Raw genomic sequence first — 16,850 nt, forward strand, 5'->3', positions numbered from 1 at the left:
TGATCTTGATCAAACCTTTCTCTTGTCTCTCTCAGGTGAATTCTGCAACCTTCCCCTCTACATGAAAACAGACCCATTCTTCCGCAAGCAAGGGGAGCTGCATGACCCGTGCCCAGCTGTGCCACCGCGGGAAGCTTCGATCCGCAGCATGACGCAGCGGGCGTATCACACCCAGGGACGCCACAAGACTCTAGACCCTGTCAAGCAGCAGGCCCTGACGCTGGGCCACTCTGGGCTGGGCAGCCTGGGCTCGAGCTCAGGCACGGCCACCTTACCCCAGAGGACTCTCACCATGCCCAGCTCCAACACTGCAGCAACAGCTTCCACTTCCAGCACGAGCAGCAACCCCACCAACAGTAACAAGGTGGGGGGCTCCAGAGACTCGCTGCTCGAGAGCAGCTCCTCTGCTCTGGGGAGACTGCAGAAACAGAGTGTGGGGGCCTACTCCAAGTCATACACATTGGTGTAGTCCATTCTCTTGCACAGACATGCACTGCTGTCCCACTCCTCAGCCAGCCCCCACTCTGGCGCTCTTCAGTCTGGGCCAGAAAGGGCATGCAACCATCTTTCTTTACACCCAACTAATGGTGAACTGCCCAGCGTTCTGTCTAATTTTCCTCGGGATAGGTGTTCTCCCAGACAGAGACCCAGCTAACCCTAATTTTCATGTTCACCTGGGACTACTAACTCCAACTAACAGTTCCAGCCGCCTGGTGCTCAGCTCCGCTCAGTTCTCACAGGAGTTGCACAGCAAAAGAAAAAACCAGGAAGCGATTCTGTGGTCATTTGGAAAATATTGACTTTAATTGAGGAGCTAAGAGCTCTGTGTTTATGATGATGAAGACTACAATAGCCAGTATGAAGCTGTGTGGCCATCCTGTCTCTCACGCACACACATACTGTCCTCCATAGTTTGAGTATTATTGTCAATATGCAGGACTTCCAGTTAAGTTCCCTATTCTTACTGTATCTTTCACCCTCTATGTGTCTCTTAAAGTCCCAAATATCTATTGGCAGAGTTTCTCTTAATGGTGATTCCAAAAGAAAATGATTCAGGTACACAAAAACTTCTATCATGTTAATGTGACAGAATCTCTCCAGCTGAACAGTGTCTAACTTTTTAAACAAATCATGACAACCCAAATGATCCAGCTATGATTTCTCACATTACAAATAGAGAATATTTGGTATTATAAAGAATTTACATATATATTTCTATGTAGGTATATTATTGACATTTAATTTAAATTATGACAAAGTATAAATTGTGTGCACCGCAATAGTGTTGTGGTACATACAGAAATTAAATGTTAATGTCAAATTTAAGAACGAGACAATCGCTCAATCATGAAATTTAAAAAATAGAAATTTTAAAAAGGTTGGACTAAAGAAAGAGAAAAAGTTTAGTATATATACGGGATCTTCTGTATGTTACTGTTTGTAGAAGAGTGTTTTGCTCCTGTATGAAAAGAAAGAAGGTCTTTCCATCCAAGCCCCGTGTTGAGATGGGAAAAGTAAGATAGTCCACTTGGTTTTAGTTTCAGTTCCTTAAAAGATGAACTGGCTGACTGAGTGAACAGATCCTAACGTCCCTGGTGTCCGACGTCTACTTGACTGTGGATGTTCGGTCATGGCAGAAAAGCCTCCTCATGGGAATATTGGCTCTGTGACCTGTAAGCCTGCTGTGAGCCTATAGCATGTTGGTAGATAGGACAACATTAAGAAACCAAACCAGTATCACAGAGGATCCCCAGATAGGTGTTTATGTTGGTTTGAAACGTTGCTGTAAAGTTGTCAGAGACTTGAGTTACGATACGGTATCAAGGCCTCCGTTTGTGGCGCAGGCGGCAGAGGCCGACTCGGCCGCTCAGCCACCTTCGCTCTTCAAAGAGAGAAAGACAACTAGCTGAGGGAATCCCCGTCATGATGTGAATGAAAAATAATATAATGTTGAGAGATGTTATATGTCAGGGAGTTCAGTTTTGAAAATTATATAATGTTCACTCAATTGATATCTTTGTTGTTGCCCTGTCTGAAGTACTGTAAATGTCCTTCTTTCTTTACCACCATACCCCTCCATTTTGCGCTAATGTACATTCACACAAGAACCTATTGGAATGTCTTTCTGAAGCATCTCCATGATAGTCTTTTGTGGTTTATATTTATTTATCCATTTGCTTTGTTTGTTTATTTGTTTAGGGGAGGGGGTATCTGTCGGTCTGTTGATTTTGAGTTTTAATATTCATTTCACTTTTATTTGGGATTTTGTCAAAATTTTGGTTCCAGAGGCCAAACAGTATTAAGGGATGTGGCCTGTGGCGAAAACCAGTTCAGCCAAGTGAAATCAGGGACTTGTAGCTCTTTTGGTCACACAAACTACTATTGTATTGTGTATATACTGGACTGGAGTTGGTCTGTAAACCTGAAGCATTCAGACTCCAGCCCTTTTCCCCTGCTCAGATAAATTAAAGTAAAAATTCACCACCCTAAACATACTAGATCCATCATCTCTACCTTTGTCAGTGTTGTTTATAGATTTAAGTCTTGTACATAAAACACAGTTTTGTATGAAGAGCTATTTTCGTCAGAATAAATCAGGGGACACATCAGGGTTGAATGCCCCAATTTCAAAATTGAAATAGTATCAAAAATAAAATATTTTACTTCTGAAATGGGCAAAAAAACATTTTTCTTTCCCTTTATGTTTTTGATACTAATTTGTTGAATTTTTATTCTTTTTTAAAGGTCTTTTGATGTTGTCATTTGTCCTATTTACTTTTTTATTATCATTATTTTGTATTTTGTTCATCCTCAAAAAAGTCATTGCATGCTTGCTAAAAGGGAAAAATTGAAGGAAAAAATGTATGAAAATCAAAAGCTAAAAAAAAAAAAAAAAAAAAAAATGTTGAGGGTATCCCAAACATTTGTTTGAGTTGCTTGTTATAGCAATTGCTTGTGTTCAAAAGTACATTTTCTATGAAAAGAAAGCAAAAACTAAAAAGATCATTCTAACACCTTGTGCAATAAAGCTATCTTTCATACGTCACGGCTTCTGTCATTCTCAACAGGTTTGTTTACATATCATTTCAACCTCTTAGGTGGCCACAAGCAACACTTTGTTGGTGGGCACCTTTTGACGGGATCAGTTGATTGGCTGAAAATGAAGGGCAACAGTTATGAAACTGGGTTTATATCATAGTAAACTTAAAATTTTAGGGTTTTGTTTCCAGGGAATAAAAATGGGCATATTTTACCATTTTCTGACATTTTACAGATAAAAGAAAACAGTCGCTGATGATAAAAAGTAATAGTTGGTTGCTAGCTTTACAGTTCTTTGTTACAATTATTCAACACAACAAAAGTGTCAGGGCCACGAGAGGGAAGACTTCACATTCTGCTGCAGGCGTGCAAGCTGTAAACAAAGCTGTGATTACTCAAATGTACATAGGAATAGTGAACTGAACCTTTTTATTTTTGGGGGCTTCTTTAGAGACTGGGTTCCCTGGGCAGCTGCCTTTCCCACTGCAGTCCACCACAGTTCAGTTTTGCACTGGTGAAGCATACAAGTAAGGACGAGTCATGAGATAGAGAGAAATCTGAGCTGTAAAGACTGGAGTACAATGACTGTATCTTAGACATAATGTTTAAAAGCCACATGTGAATCTACTGTCAGTAATGGGATGGACACAAAAAGCCATGTCCTCATAGCTGTACAGCTCTGCAGCCACAAGATGGCCTCATATCACTGTTACCTCCGACTCCCTCCACCGACGTCAACAGATACTGTGACGACAAGCGGTCTGCCAAAAGAGTGCAGGCACTCATGACGGATATGCTGTGAATAATTGATGTTTTCCAGAGTCACCTGCACCTGTGCCTACACACTACAGCTTCTAGTTACTCCAGCAGAGTTCTTTCATGTTATTTGTACAGTATCGGATTAGCCTTTTCATAAGATGGGTGTTCAGTGCACTTTTTTTTTTTTTTTTAACAAGGATTTACCACTGTGGTAATTTGAGGAGAAAATATGCTGTTCACGTTACATTTCAATAGAGATTATCTGATACTGCAGTGGCCATATATCCATGCTGTGCTGTGGTTAAATCCTCACTCCACTATTATAAAGTGAAAAGCAGATAATAGTAGCCTGTCTGAGGTGAAGGGGGTTTGGTGTTCTTGATCGCTGTGACAGTGTTAATCTAGCGACTTTGTAAAATCTAATCAGAAAACAACTTTTTAAATTCAGTTCCAATGTCATTTCAATCCAAAGTTCACAAGTTGTGGCAGTAATTGTTGGTGTTAACTCTCAAATTGTTCAAGAATCAATCAAAGACACACACACACACACATGCACACACACACCACAAGAAAGCCAAGGACAATTTTACAAGATTTAATTTATTAACTATTATACAGTTCACATAAGGCCTTCATCTTTAAACACTATTCTCAGTCAGACAAATTCCATGGTTTGCTCTTGGTGCACAGTACATAAACTTTCACGTTTCAGCTATTTCACTTTAGTATTTGTTTTGTTCTTGTACTAATTTCATGTTTTAAAACAGGGAGAGGCTTTCTTCCTTCTCCCTTGGTGTGTGTCTTTTAAATCATGCACTAAACTTAAGTGGCCTTGAACCATTCACAAAAATTGTAAAAATGGACTTTCAATCATTGAAATACACACTAGAAATGTTTTCTACCATTGACTAAAGGGTGGCGTTCCCCAACATACAAATAAACAACCATCATAGAGTAGTATGCACTCACTTTTTGCTCATTGAACGGCAGATCTGCCAAGTTTGTGTTGCGGTAAAGATTATATACTCCCAAAAATTGTGTTATAATGGAACAGCTGCTTGGTTGGTTCTGTGCCAGTCTTAATGTTACAGATTACAGCTTTGAGCAGTTTGATAGGAGCCCTCTGTTATATGTCTGATGAACACAAAATGACCGACTTCCACCAGCATCGCAATTTCCAAAAGTACCACAAGTGATGATCCCAAATACTAATACAACCAATGATCCAACCAGTCCGGTCATCGTTGCAACCAAGAACCGTAACAGAGCCACAATCATCCAGAACTTGTATGTCTGATGCTCCACTTTTACTCGCTCCCATTGAAAAGACAGTGCTTCCTCTCGTAAGTTTAATGGTTAAAATCATCAGGTCTTCATTAACAGTGCTACCACTGAAAATGTGCTGCTTGTTTTTCCATGGAAAGGGAGGACAATATGCCACCACAAAACTAATTCACTAGAGCAGGTAAACGGCCGGTGGTGCTTCCTGAATGTGTCTCATTCACAAATATTTAACTTCTACTGGTCATTGTATTGTATAGCAGGACTAGCAGTAACAGTGCGTTGAGAATACTAAACCTTCTGAGTTAAAGGTCCTTAATATTAGATGAATACAAAGAGCTTGGTTTGATAGACAGCCACAGCAACACATCCAGCAACCGATCATGTTTCAAGCGTTTGGTTCCCATGGACACCAGATGGCAATGTAGAGTTATGGTATGACTAGGTTACACATTCAAAAATGGCGAAATTTCTCCTTCACTTGACTGATCTCTGATATTATATAATGGTCTAATTAAACCAAACTTCCCTAAACATCCACTCTGATCAATCAACAGCTAGAAAGAGGACAAACTAAAAGAAAACTATTTTCACATGGCTGGATGAATGAGGAATATGAGCCGATTCAGATTTCCCATCGACCTAAAAATGGGACCTCTGGATCAACTTTAATGAACATAAGTTTTTACAAAAGGATCTTGTTTCACAAGCCTGCACTGATGCCACACGCAACCACTACACAAACAATATCGACAATTAATCAATGTGGCATTTCTTCAAATGTAATACTACACTATCAAAAAGTGCTTCAGATAAGTTTGTGGATACAAAAACAAGTTTGATGTAAACAAAGTTTGATCTGCCAGAGCTCTGTAGAGGCAATGGGTATGGCTGTTTTGAGCTGTGAAATTAAAAACACACAAGAAAACAGTATGTCAACAAAACAAAACAAAAAAAACCCTTCTGAGGGAAAAACAACAGTGATCATTAAAGTGCATCCCTGGATGTGTACCTTCCCCTTCCCTTCCCTCCCCACGCTGACCCCTCAAATAGAGCCGCTGAGAACCCCCCAAAAGGCAGACAGAGGAGCCTCTGCTGTACGGAGCAGACCGCTGCCCAAAGGACCTAAAGAGGAACAGTCTATAAATCCAGTGGCAGTACTTTCATGAGAGAAAAAAAAAAAAAAAACTAAAACAGTTTTACACAGATAAAAACATGGTGGTCACAAATCATTTCTTCCAGCTTGGCATAGAGGTTTCTATCTCTTGGTAGTGTAGAATAAGTGGTGGCTGTTGACAGAAGAGAGGCTTGCTGTGACGGCGACCTCCGTCCTCCGTCCTCCACTTCTGCCCTGATGTCAAATTTCCAGGAGACCAGGGACACAGAGGGCAGAGGGAGAGTCACTGCTAACAGGCAGCCCGCCCCGATGCACACAAGTACGGATACAAATGGCAGGTTGGAGAAGTTTCTCAGACGCTTCCTATCTCCATTCTTCATAACCTAGGTTGTCCATGATCAGAAATGTGATGTGCAAGTGCACGTTTTTTTTTTTTCTTTCTTTTTCTTCTTTTTCTTTTTTTTCTTTTAGTGCGTGTTGGTGATAAGTTCCAGCATCATCATGGGCACACGTGGTTTCATTGTCTCTCACAGTGTCTCTTGTTCAGCAGGGGCATGGTGGGAGTGGGGGTGCTGGTGGAGGGGAGGGAGCAGTGACTGCAGGGGAGACTGGGGGGTGGTGGGTGGGGACTGCTGCAGGGGGCTGAAGTGTGTGGTGGTGTGGGGAGGAGAGGAGCGGTAACAAGAGTAGGCAGAGCTCCCACTGAGGGTGGTGGTGGGGGAGGCGGGGAGGCCCGCCAGGCCGGTGGGGGAGTCGAGGAGGGGCTGGTTGTAAAAGAAGAATGCACACTGGTGGATGAAGCTCTCGATGATTGTCTGGTAGGTGCGTGTGGCAGTCAGGGCGTCCATGGTGGAGAAGTCTGGCCTCATGAGAGTGGGCCAGAAGCAGATGGACAAGTTCTCACTGGTCATCAAGTTCAACCGGCTCAGCTGGCTCACCCTGGGGAAAACACACACACACACGATCACACAACAACTATTAACTCTCATCATATGGTGCAGGAAAAAGAAAAAGACAGATGGAGATCCATCACAGAAGACCAACAAATCCATGAAAGTGATGAAACAGTGCTGCAGGAACTTACTTGTGTAAGTGGCTCACTACGTATTTGAAGACATCATAATTCTCTCTGGGGAACCTCCTCAGGACATCCTTCATCGTGTACAGCCTCTGTTCTCTGTCATTGATTTCTGCACACACGGACAGGTTGTTGTTAAGTCTGAGGCCTCCTCGTTCATTGCACACAGTAAGATGAAGCTAAAATGTCTGTCCGTCTCTATACCGTCAAATCAGTAGTGAAATACCTAAAACAGAGCGAAAGCAGGTCCGCAACAACCTTCCCCTTCCCTTCTCCCCCCTAAAGAAATAATCTTTCTATGTTCTAGTAAAGACCCTCCCAGCCCAGCAGTGTTTGCTTACTGAAAGCGTCCAATAGGTCCACCTGCAGAGCACAAGGCACCAGGGGCTCAGGCAGCTCAGAGAAGAAGCTTTTGAGGCCTCCAGCCACAGTGTTTATGGAGAAGTCTTTCTCGACGAGGTCTAATCCGTGGTCTACGCGAGGAGAAAGAGAGAGTTAAAGGGATCAGCGAAAATAAGCCCATCAGTGCGAGCTGTCATCAGGACCGAACAATCAGTTGCCTATTACTTTCCTTTGGTGACACTGTTTATATTTTGATTAGGCAGCCACATAATTACATGTCAAACAGCTGGTTCAAACAAGTCTGATGAGCAACTCACCCTGTTCAAACTGCCTCTGCATGCTTTCCATCTCCGACTTGTTGCCGCTTACGCGATACAATCCCTCTGTATTCAGGCCTGAGGAAAAGAGTGAGAGCGCAGCAGAGAAGAAAGGGGGAAGACGTGGGCGGGGGGCACAGTGGGAAACAAGCAAAGCACAAACACTTCATTAGCCCCACTGCAAACAGACTTGACAATACAGATGCTCGCATTTTCTGGAGGAGTGCTTAACTGAAACTGAGTAAACCATTGTATTACTTTCACATCGTTTCACCATTGTGGGCATCAACAGGTGCAAACGGGTTTAGAGGTCTGACAATGAGCTTTTAAGTAGACAGACATTTGCTTGCAGAGAATGATAACGGCCCATTGATAGTATACACTATACAGTATGTCATGACAAGATTTTAAAACACATTAAGAATACACAGGTCAGATGCTTTTCGTAAAACATGGGAACCCTTTCTGTCAAATATTGGTTTGAATATTTCCACCGTTCTCGCAAGAGGGTTTGTATCATAGATCCTAATGCTCTACTTCAATAGTGACACCCTACCATCTAGTTGATACATTTTTATTTCTGTATACCTTTCTTGATCATGCAAATATATCATATATAACAATATACCCTCAATTTATTTAACTTTGTATAGGATGTGACTCCTCAATCTCTTGCCTGTACAAATATGAATCTGAATATACAGTACATGTGAGCCAAATGTATGTTTGTTTTGTTTTAGCTTTAAAATGTAATAAACAAATATCAAAAAAAAAAGAAAGAAAGAATACATAGGTCAAATACAAAGGCTGAAGGAGCCATTTGGAAGTTTTTGTATTGCTACATAGCCAGCATTGTCATCAACAGCTGTTGATTTTTTTTTATTGTTTATTTTCCTTCCATTTCTATTGTTTATTTCTTCTACTGATGTTCACATGTTACCACCTAGCTCTGGACCATCTCATTGCTTCCTGATACTGAGTCACTATAGTGTCTGCCCTATAGAAGAGTGGAACCTTTTACACTGTAACCACAATGATGACTGAAGCCACAACTTGCAAATGGGCCCTTTAAAAAGGACAAAACAACTTGCCTGTTGTCTCAATGAAGCGGACACACTTCTCGATGAAGAGTGGAATAGGTCTGTCTGGAGACACCACACTCACAAGGGGCACGCCAAAGTAACAGCTCTCTACGGGCTTGGGAATAGCTGGACGGGGCTTTGGTCTTGTTTTCTGTGGAGAGAGGAAGACGGAGGACTCTCAAACAGGGATAATTATGTTGATACTAAATGTCACTCACTGGCCTTTAACTAATTGTGATGTTCCTAATCAGCAGCAAATCTGGAGTTCCTCACATCTAGTCAGATAGTTTGATATCTAAATTGCTCCCTGGCCATATTACAAATTGACTTCATAGTGTTATGATAGCCAAGTATAGCAATTACTGCAGACTTTCACTATCTAAGATAAGATTACAAAAACATCATAATAACTGACGTAACATTTGAATGACAGTGTGGGCAATGAAAAGTAAATGTGCTAATTATGCTGGATGAGCATTGGCCTTTAAAAGATGGTGTGATACAAACCTTGGCTGTTCGTCGGAGACTCTTGAGAATGTTCCTCTTTTTCGGGTCCTCACTCTCCTCATTTACAAGACTTTCTCCTTTCAGGGTCCCATAGTCGTCCTCCTTGGACTTGGGCAGAGCTCCCATCTCATCATCGCTGCCTATGAAGCTTGTGCGGAAGCTGCTGAACTTGCCAAGCCGCTTGGAGCGGTCGCGGTAAAGACGAGGCTTCACCCCCACTGCCGAGAACTTCCTCCTTCGCTCGAGAGAGCTGCTGTCCGCCTCGCTGTCTGAGCCATTTCCATTTGAGTGCATCCTGTTGGAGTTGCGGATGGTGATGATTTTGCCTTGTGTGCTGTCGTGTGGCACTGAATAGATGATCTCTTCGTTGCTAGGGCGGGGTTTTGAAACGGCGTCCATGGGTTCAGCGTAGTCAGATGGGTCGTAGCCCACATCGCCACCAGGAACCCAGGTAACGGCGGAGGGCAGGGAGCGACGATGCCCTAGTGTATCGATGTACGGGTTACGGCTTACTTTCCGGAAGTCAAAAGTGACACCTGGTTTAACTCTGACTTGGGGGGCTACTTTGTTGTTGAGTTTGTTCTCAAAGTCTCTGATGTCCGAGATGACAGAGATGTCACTGGAATCTAAGTCCTGCAGGTTATAGCCCCCACTATGAGAAGTGAGCGTACCGTCATAGTACGGTGGCGACGGGTCTACGTCATCCTCTGAATCCAGGAACATGGTGACGGGACTGGGAGAACTGCAGCGTGGCGAATACACATTTTCATTGGTGCATGCTTCGGCAACATTATCATACATGTGCGTGGCCTCCACGATGTTGCGTTTCTCCACCACCTCCATCAGAAAAGAGTGGAACATTTCTATCCTGTGCAGGCCTCCCACTACGCCGCCGGATCCACAAACCACACTGTTGAAACGACCCTCGATCTCATGGGCTAGCTCCTCCCCCTGGATCAACTGCTCACAGGCGTAGTCGCTGTCGGTGAGCTCTGCCTGGCTGTCTCCCACTGCCAACAGCTGAACCGGGATGATGTCTTGAACCTCGCATAAGAACGCACACAGAGTCTCCAGGGAGGCTTTTCGGGAGACGGAGTACACCGCTATGTAGCCGTGCACTAACCTGCTCTTGCGCAAAGTGAAGGAGGCGTGGTAGGAAAGCAGAGACAGCTCTATGGCCAGCTTGTGTCCACCCACTGTCTGCTCCAGCAGCACAGAGGTGCCGCTATTAGACATGGGTCTGCAGTGCTGATGCATGAGGAAAGGAGACAGGAGCTGCTCGATGTCATAGGAGTCTCCGCACATTAAACACATGACGACACGGAGGTCCGCCTCTGGGGCCGGCTGATGGGGAGAGTCTCGGAGACCTTGAGGCTCGGGGAGGAGGGGCGGGGAGCTGCTACTAAAGGATGTGCTCCTCCTTATATCCAGAAGGCTCCTCAACACCTGGTTGATTTGACACTCATTGACATTATGGCCATAACCCACACCAGGAGAAGCAGGATCTAAAAAGCTACACAGCAGTCTCCTCGCAACCTGCTGTCCCTGTGTTATTAGGTTTAAGGCAGTTTCTCCACCGATGTCCACGTATGATCCTACGCCTCTTTTAGTGACTAAAAGCAGTGATGTTGGCAGCTGTGCCAGCTGGCTATCCCTCCGCCCTAGAGTTGACTCCCTAAGTCGCTCAAGGCTTTCAACCACATAGGACAGGGACTCTTTTGAATTGTACAGACACAGACATCCGTGAGGGGTGAAAGTGGGGGTGTGGAAGGAGTTCACTGGAAGACGTACATTTCCCTCAATAGGCCGCAGTGTTAACTCATACATCTTCCCATCTAACACATACCAATCATCATTAGTGCAGAGAGCTCTAATTTCATTGGCAAATTCTCTGGCCAGTCCATCCTTCCCTAGAATGACGAGGTTAATTCTGTCGGCCTTCGTGTCTCCAAAATGAGCCTTCACATCAAAAAAGGGGTAACATGTGGGGAAACGTGACACTAAGAGTTGCTCGATCTTAGAGTCTCCACAGTGAGGGCTGCTGGGGCAGGTCTCCTTTGTAGGATGATAGACAAAGTGGATATGCTTCAGCACCAGAGCATCTCTTTCAGCTGGAAGCTTTTGTAGCGCCTTGAACCGCTGTTCCTCCCCCAAAACTTCCTGAATTGCCCCCATCTTCTCCTTGCTTGGCTTGGCATCTACTTCAAGTTCATAGAAAAGCTCAGAGTACTCCAGTAAGAGCTCCTGAAAATCTTCCTTAGCCCGGTCAATGATCTCCTTCTGATGGCGGTTGTACAGGTCCAAGTACTCCGGCTCCTCAAGCCACTGGTAGAAGTCTTCATTCATGATGAAGCTGCGAGCCTCCTCCCATGGTTTACCAGGTGTGACGAAGGGAGAGCAAGCCAACTTGTGTTTAAACTCCAGCCTCATCTCTGCTCGTCTGCACTCGTTACGCAGATGTTCCAGGTGGGCATTAAATATGTCCTCCGCTTCACCAGTCTCCAGCAGGTCTGAGGGGATTCGCTCATCCTCCATGTTGTCAATGTGAGATGTATCCTCCCATGGCGAGTCCTCCAGAACAACGAACCAGTGGGCAAAGTGCTGCTTAGACTCTAGGACCTTCTGTACCCCAGACCAGCTTAGCTGATCTATCTCATCCAGGTCAGGCACCAAAGAACTAAGTGCTAAAGGAAGAGTGCTTAAGTATATTTTGCGACGCCTCTCAATATGTTCCTGCTTCAGACGGTAGACATGCTGTTGAAAAAGCTTCTTGCACTTAGCCGTTCCCTCCAAGAAGACGTATTCTTTATATTCTGGGGAGGTGTTCATGCGCCGGCTGGTGTTTAACCAGGTTTCATTATGATTCTTTACTATACGGTTGATAAGCCATTCATAGCGATCCTTGGCAGAAGCTATCTGCTGACTCTGGAGCTTCAAGGCTTCAAAATAAGGGATGATCTTGGGCTTGCCCCTGCCCTTATCAATAAGTTGAACCAAAGTGAGGAAGGCAAGGTCCACGTTTATGTTTGAGCGTGCAGATGTCTCAACTACTGGCAGACTCTTTTTTGTGATGGCAAAGGTATGTGCATCTTTGATGTAGCGTTCGACTCCTTCATCACACTTGGTGAGGACTATCACAATGGGCTTCTTTGTCTTGCTAAGCTGACCATACAGGTTTGTGACAAATTTCAGCTGGTCATCGAAGTTGCGGTTCATGCCCCGGCTGACATCAACACAAAGCAGGAAGCCATCAACCTGCAGCTTCCCCTCAGGCATTTGTTTTTGCTCAAAGTCCTGCTCCAGACCCAGCTGGTCTGTACAGAAGTACATGAGCTTCTCTGCTGAGGCCAGTTTGGTTCCAGCTGCCCGTTTGATATAGGGCTGCATGGCAGTGCTACGGTGTGGCTGAAACGTCTGGTCATCAATGAATTCGGTTTGCTCCACAACATGCATCCTGCACTCAGGCCCCTCCTCCAGGACCCGTGACACCTCGCCCCAAAACAGAAAGTGGTCATTATTTACCACTCGACCCCCAAAGTCACTGGTGCTCAACACTGACGTGTGGTCCAAGTAGAAGTCATCAGCACTGGGTCGCACAAACCTATTACACAAACAGGACTTTCCAACCCCACATTGCCCCTTCTCCTTCTCTGTTCCTGACAAACCCACCACAATGAGGTTGTAAATGGGCGATCGCGCATCTTGCTTTTTTGCCATCATAGTCTGCTGACGATCATCCTGCCATAAACAGGCACTGTATAAAGGAGTTCACTTGAATGTTTGTCCATAAAGTTGCTGATCCACAGAGGAGATCAGATTTCACTTTCTTCTGGGGTGGGCTTCGATTTTAATAAATAACGGTGCAGTAAGATCAGCAGAGGGTTCTTTCATTCAATCCTTATAAGAATCAGATCCTGTCGAAGAAAAACAAAAAACAAAAAAAGAAATCAGACAAAGTGAGCATTCAACAACAAAAAAACATTTTGAAATGAAAGGAAATGTCACACCCTCAATCCTATGGCATACTAAACAACGAAACAAAAACATCACTACTATATGGTAATAAGCTATAGTGTAATTAACAATATTTGTTTACAAAATCTTATTCCATTTAGTGTTAACTTCGTCTGTAGCCTATACCAATATGATTGAAGAAATTGAACCACTTGATGGTGAAGGCTATGTTGTTTAAGCACAACTAGTTTTTGTTCTTTAATTTTGACATCAACTAGTTATTACTGCCCAGTGTGCCCTCATGTGTGAGGTCTGATGATTTGCCAAAAGATATTAACTAATATGAGAAATCACAGTTTTAATATTATTACTGCACACACCAAGTTGTCATCATAACACTGCTGTAGTTTAGCCAACATGTCCAGCCCCCAGCAAAAGCAGGATGAAGACAGTGTTACAGAACCACTAATGGCAACCGGTCACAATACCTCCTAAGAGAGGTCATAAATTTCAGTTTCACAAGTAAACTCAATTTCAAATAAGGAAGCACACTGATTTTTGATTTTTTTTTACCAGTTTCATTAAATTGTCAGGCAGATTTATTATCCACTCTGAAACTACAACTATAATTCTCATTGTTGAGTTGGTTATTTTGTCAAATCCTTTGTATAAAAATGTCAAAAATACACAACATCTTTCTGTATATCTGCCTAGAAAACCTTAAGAACCCACAGGTATTCAGTTTACTTCGCAGAAAAATTGGTCACAAAATATTTATGTTTCAATATTTCATCTATTTAAATATTACTCTGATTGAATGTTAATCAATTCTTACATCAATCAATGAATTGTTAAAGTGACTTATCAGCAGTGGTTTATTGTGATAACATCAATCTAGGATCAAAAGATTTATAGCTATTAACTCAAGCAAGCAGAGACCATGTTGGGAGTGGTGCTCTTTAAATGACAATGTCAGCTGATCAGTGAGTAGGGTGACAGGCATAAAAATGACTGTTGTTATCACCTCACTCTCCATTTTTCAGTTATCTAAACACCTGTTCCAGCCAAATGAAACAACAGCTATCAGCACCACCTCCAAAAACAGTGAATGAAAGAGCCACTTGCTGACAAAGTCGCAGACACATGTACAATCCATGCCAAAGGAAACTGCATCTGCCCATCCTGTTAAGACCCTTAATGCTAAAACTTATTACAGCATTGATTAGTGCTTCCATTATTGTACTAAGCGACTGATGCAATTCTGGTCTAATAGTCAGTTCATAGTCATGGTCTCTGTAGAAGGGTGGAAATTACCAAGCAGAATTTCACTCATGTGTAATATGACTCGCTGGAGTCAAACATCACGACAAAAAAAAGAGGAATTACAGACTGATGATGACACGAATAAGCTGTCACATGAAGTGATCACACATTAGAAACAAACAGCTCTGGCACCAGGGTCAAAAGCAACCGGCAGTCCACACCACTCAGCTGAGCAGAGCCAGGCCTGATATCCAAATGAACAGACAAGTTCACAGCAAATAAAAACAACCAAAAAACGCCCTATCTAGAAACATCAAAAACACACAGTCCACCAAAGCACACCTTCAAGCAAACCCATTTACATAACCTACTTACCCAGATAAGATTTTGTAACGCTATATGTTGCAAAGGATTAACAGTTAACATGGGCTTTAGGGTGCACAGAGAGGGGCTGACCACGCCAGGCCTGCTGTCTACATAATGAAATTAGAGCCGAAATCAGGGTTAGCCTACCTTCTCCACACCGACAGACAATGTTAAAAGGGGAATTTATTTACCCAGGTGTCTGGGGTGTAGCACTCGACAGCTGCACTAAGAAATCGCCCATAAAGAAGAGGAGTGAGCTTGTAGGGTACATACCAACGCATTTCTCCCTTTCTCCTCTTGCATCTGTCAGGCCAGCTCTTGCCGCAGCCCTCGCCGCCTGATGTGCATAAGCATAAAGCCGCAGAATTCACTATGGCTCGTCTCAAGTCCACAGATAATACTGATAATAATGTCCAATGGGGTATTTCGATTTAAATATCAATTACCCACGTCTCGATTCTCTTATTAAACATTACTGTTTTCGTTGCAATTAAAACACGGGGGGAAAGGAAGGAAATAAATATCCCAAATAATACAACAATCCAGTTTTGTTCTTGCACGAGTTTTTTTTCCTCATGAGAAATTCGGGCGTGTAAAAAAAAAAATCTTCTTAGCCGTCTTCTGCTCGGTTCACCACGTTGCTTTTTCAATAATTATTCTGTCCATTGTTGTGCCCACATAATGCTGGGCCGGTCGCGCACACACGAGACAACGGTGAGTTTGTTGCAATCCCCGTGGTGCTTCGTCTGAAATATGCTTCCACTGCAAGCGAAATCTGTTCATGTCCTGCTCAATTTATGAGCAGATTGCGTGCGTGTGTGTGTGAAAGTGGTATTTCTGCCCAGCTTTCCGATAATGGCGGCGGCCCTCCTCCTCCCCGGACCTAGTTCTCCTCTTCTTTTCTTTGGGAAAAGGGAGCTGTGCTGTGGAGACAGAGGCAGCGGAGAGAGGGACTCACCCAGCGGCGCCCTCACACAACTGCAGCAGGTCGGTGCTCTGCTGCTGCTGCTGCTGCTGCTGCGAGCTCACCAGTATCCTGCTGCTGCTGCTGCTGCTGCTGCTGCTGCCTATTGCAGGGCTCGTTACTCACGAGTAATCCATTTCTCGGCCATATTTCCTATGTATTTCCACAATTTTGACCTCCGTACACGTCTGAAAGCAGCCAGCTTTTTTTTAGGGAGGTGATTATTTTCCCATTACACCAGATAAAAACTGCTAAATATCACTGAATATTAGGAAAAGTTACTGTAGGCCCTACTAGGTTTCTGAGGTAAACAACCAAAGTCTTCACTGAGTTAAACTAACTTTAGGTGGATATTTGGGTCTGATTTTGTAGTTATCAATGAGAAATAAGGCAACTGACTGGTGTGTAGCTGGCTGTTTTAAAAATAATTAGGGTGTAGGCCAGTTATTGTAGGCTATCCTAAATTATTTGCCTACAATGTTTTGGGATAATGTTAGTAGTTTAAAGGTCTTTGAAATATGACATTAGGGTTAGCTAGTGTAATATTACGTAACTTTAAAGTGCAGACATCAATTGTAAACTTGATAGATAGATAGATAGATAGATAGATAGATAGATAGATAGATAGATAGATAGATAGATAGATAGATAGATAGATAGATAGATAGATATGCATCTGTTAAATTCAACAACTATTACAACCCTGAAAGAGAAAAACAAAACTTTAAAAAGTAGATTAAAGTGCATTAATGTAATTTCTTTTGTAGGTTCAGAACTAAAC

The 16,850-nt window shown here is 43.2% G+C and overlaps 2 protein-coding genes across 3 annotated transcripts in view; one reads left to right on the forward strand and one right to left on the reverse strand.

The window, feature by feature from the left end:
• LOC310997196 (cell adhesion molecule DSCAML1-like) overlaps window positions 1–469 on the forward strand; it is a gene marked incomplete at both ends in the record, with an annotated part of 49,053 nt that extends 48,584 nt beyond the window's left edge. For both annotated transcript variants that reach the window (XM_083986873.1, XM_083986874.1), the window contains one exon: window positions 36–469. In XM_083986873.1, the coding sequence (XP_083842999.1) occupies window positions 36–469 (434 nt within the window). The remainder of the gene's footprint in view (window positions 1–35) is intronic.
• A 5,675-nt stretch (window positions 470–6,144) lies between these two features.
• arhgap35b (Rho GTPase activating protein 35b) lies at window positions 6,145–15,979 on the reverse strand. Its single transcript, XM_083987098.1, has 7 exons — window positions 15,379–15,979; window positions 9,523–13,436; window positions 9,025–9,166; window positions 7,934–8,011; window positions 7,616–7,747; window positions 7,281–7,386; window positions 6,145–7,135 (listed from the first exon to the last, which is right to left on the reverse strand). The coding sequence occupies exons 2-7, from the start codon at window positions 13,240–13,242 to the stop codon at window positions 6,724–6,726; spliced, it is 4,590 nt and encodes a 1,529-aa protein (XP_083843224.1). The 5' UTR covers window positions 13,243–13,436; window positions 15,379–15,979; the 3' UTR covers window positions 6,145–6,723.
• Between the last annotated feature and the right edge of the window lie 871 nt (window positions 15,980–16,850).

Source organism: Trachurus trachurus (genome assembly GCF_905171665.1).
Source record: "Trachurus trachurus genome assembly, chromosome: 14".
NCBI lineage: Eukaryota > Metazoa > Chordata > Actinopteri > Carangiformes > Carangidae > Trachurus > Trachurus trachurus.

What these genes read in the sequence shown, in the direction of transcription:
- arhgap35b (XM_083987098.1), bottom strand. Translation starts at nt 13,242, where the DNA reads ATGATGGCAAAAAAGCAAGATGCGCGATCGCCCATTTACAACCTCATT. An exon ending in GTCTCCGACGAACAGCCAAG is followed by an intron (nt 9,167 to 9,522) that starts GTTTGTATCACA and finishes CTCTCTCCACAG; the next exon opens with AAAACAAGACCAAAGCCCCG. An exon ending in GCAGAGGCAGTTTGAACAGG is followed by an intron (nt 7,748 to 7,933) that starts GTGAGTTGCTCA and finishes CTCCTCGCGTAG; the next exon opens with ACCACGGATTAGACCTCGTC.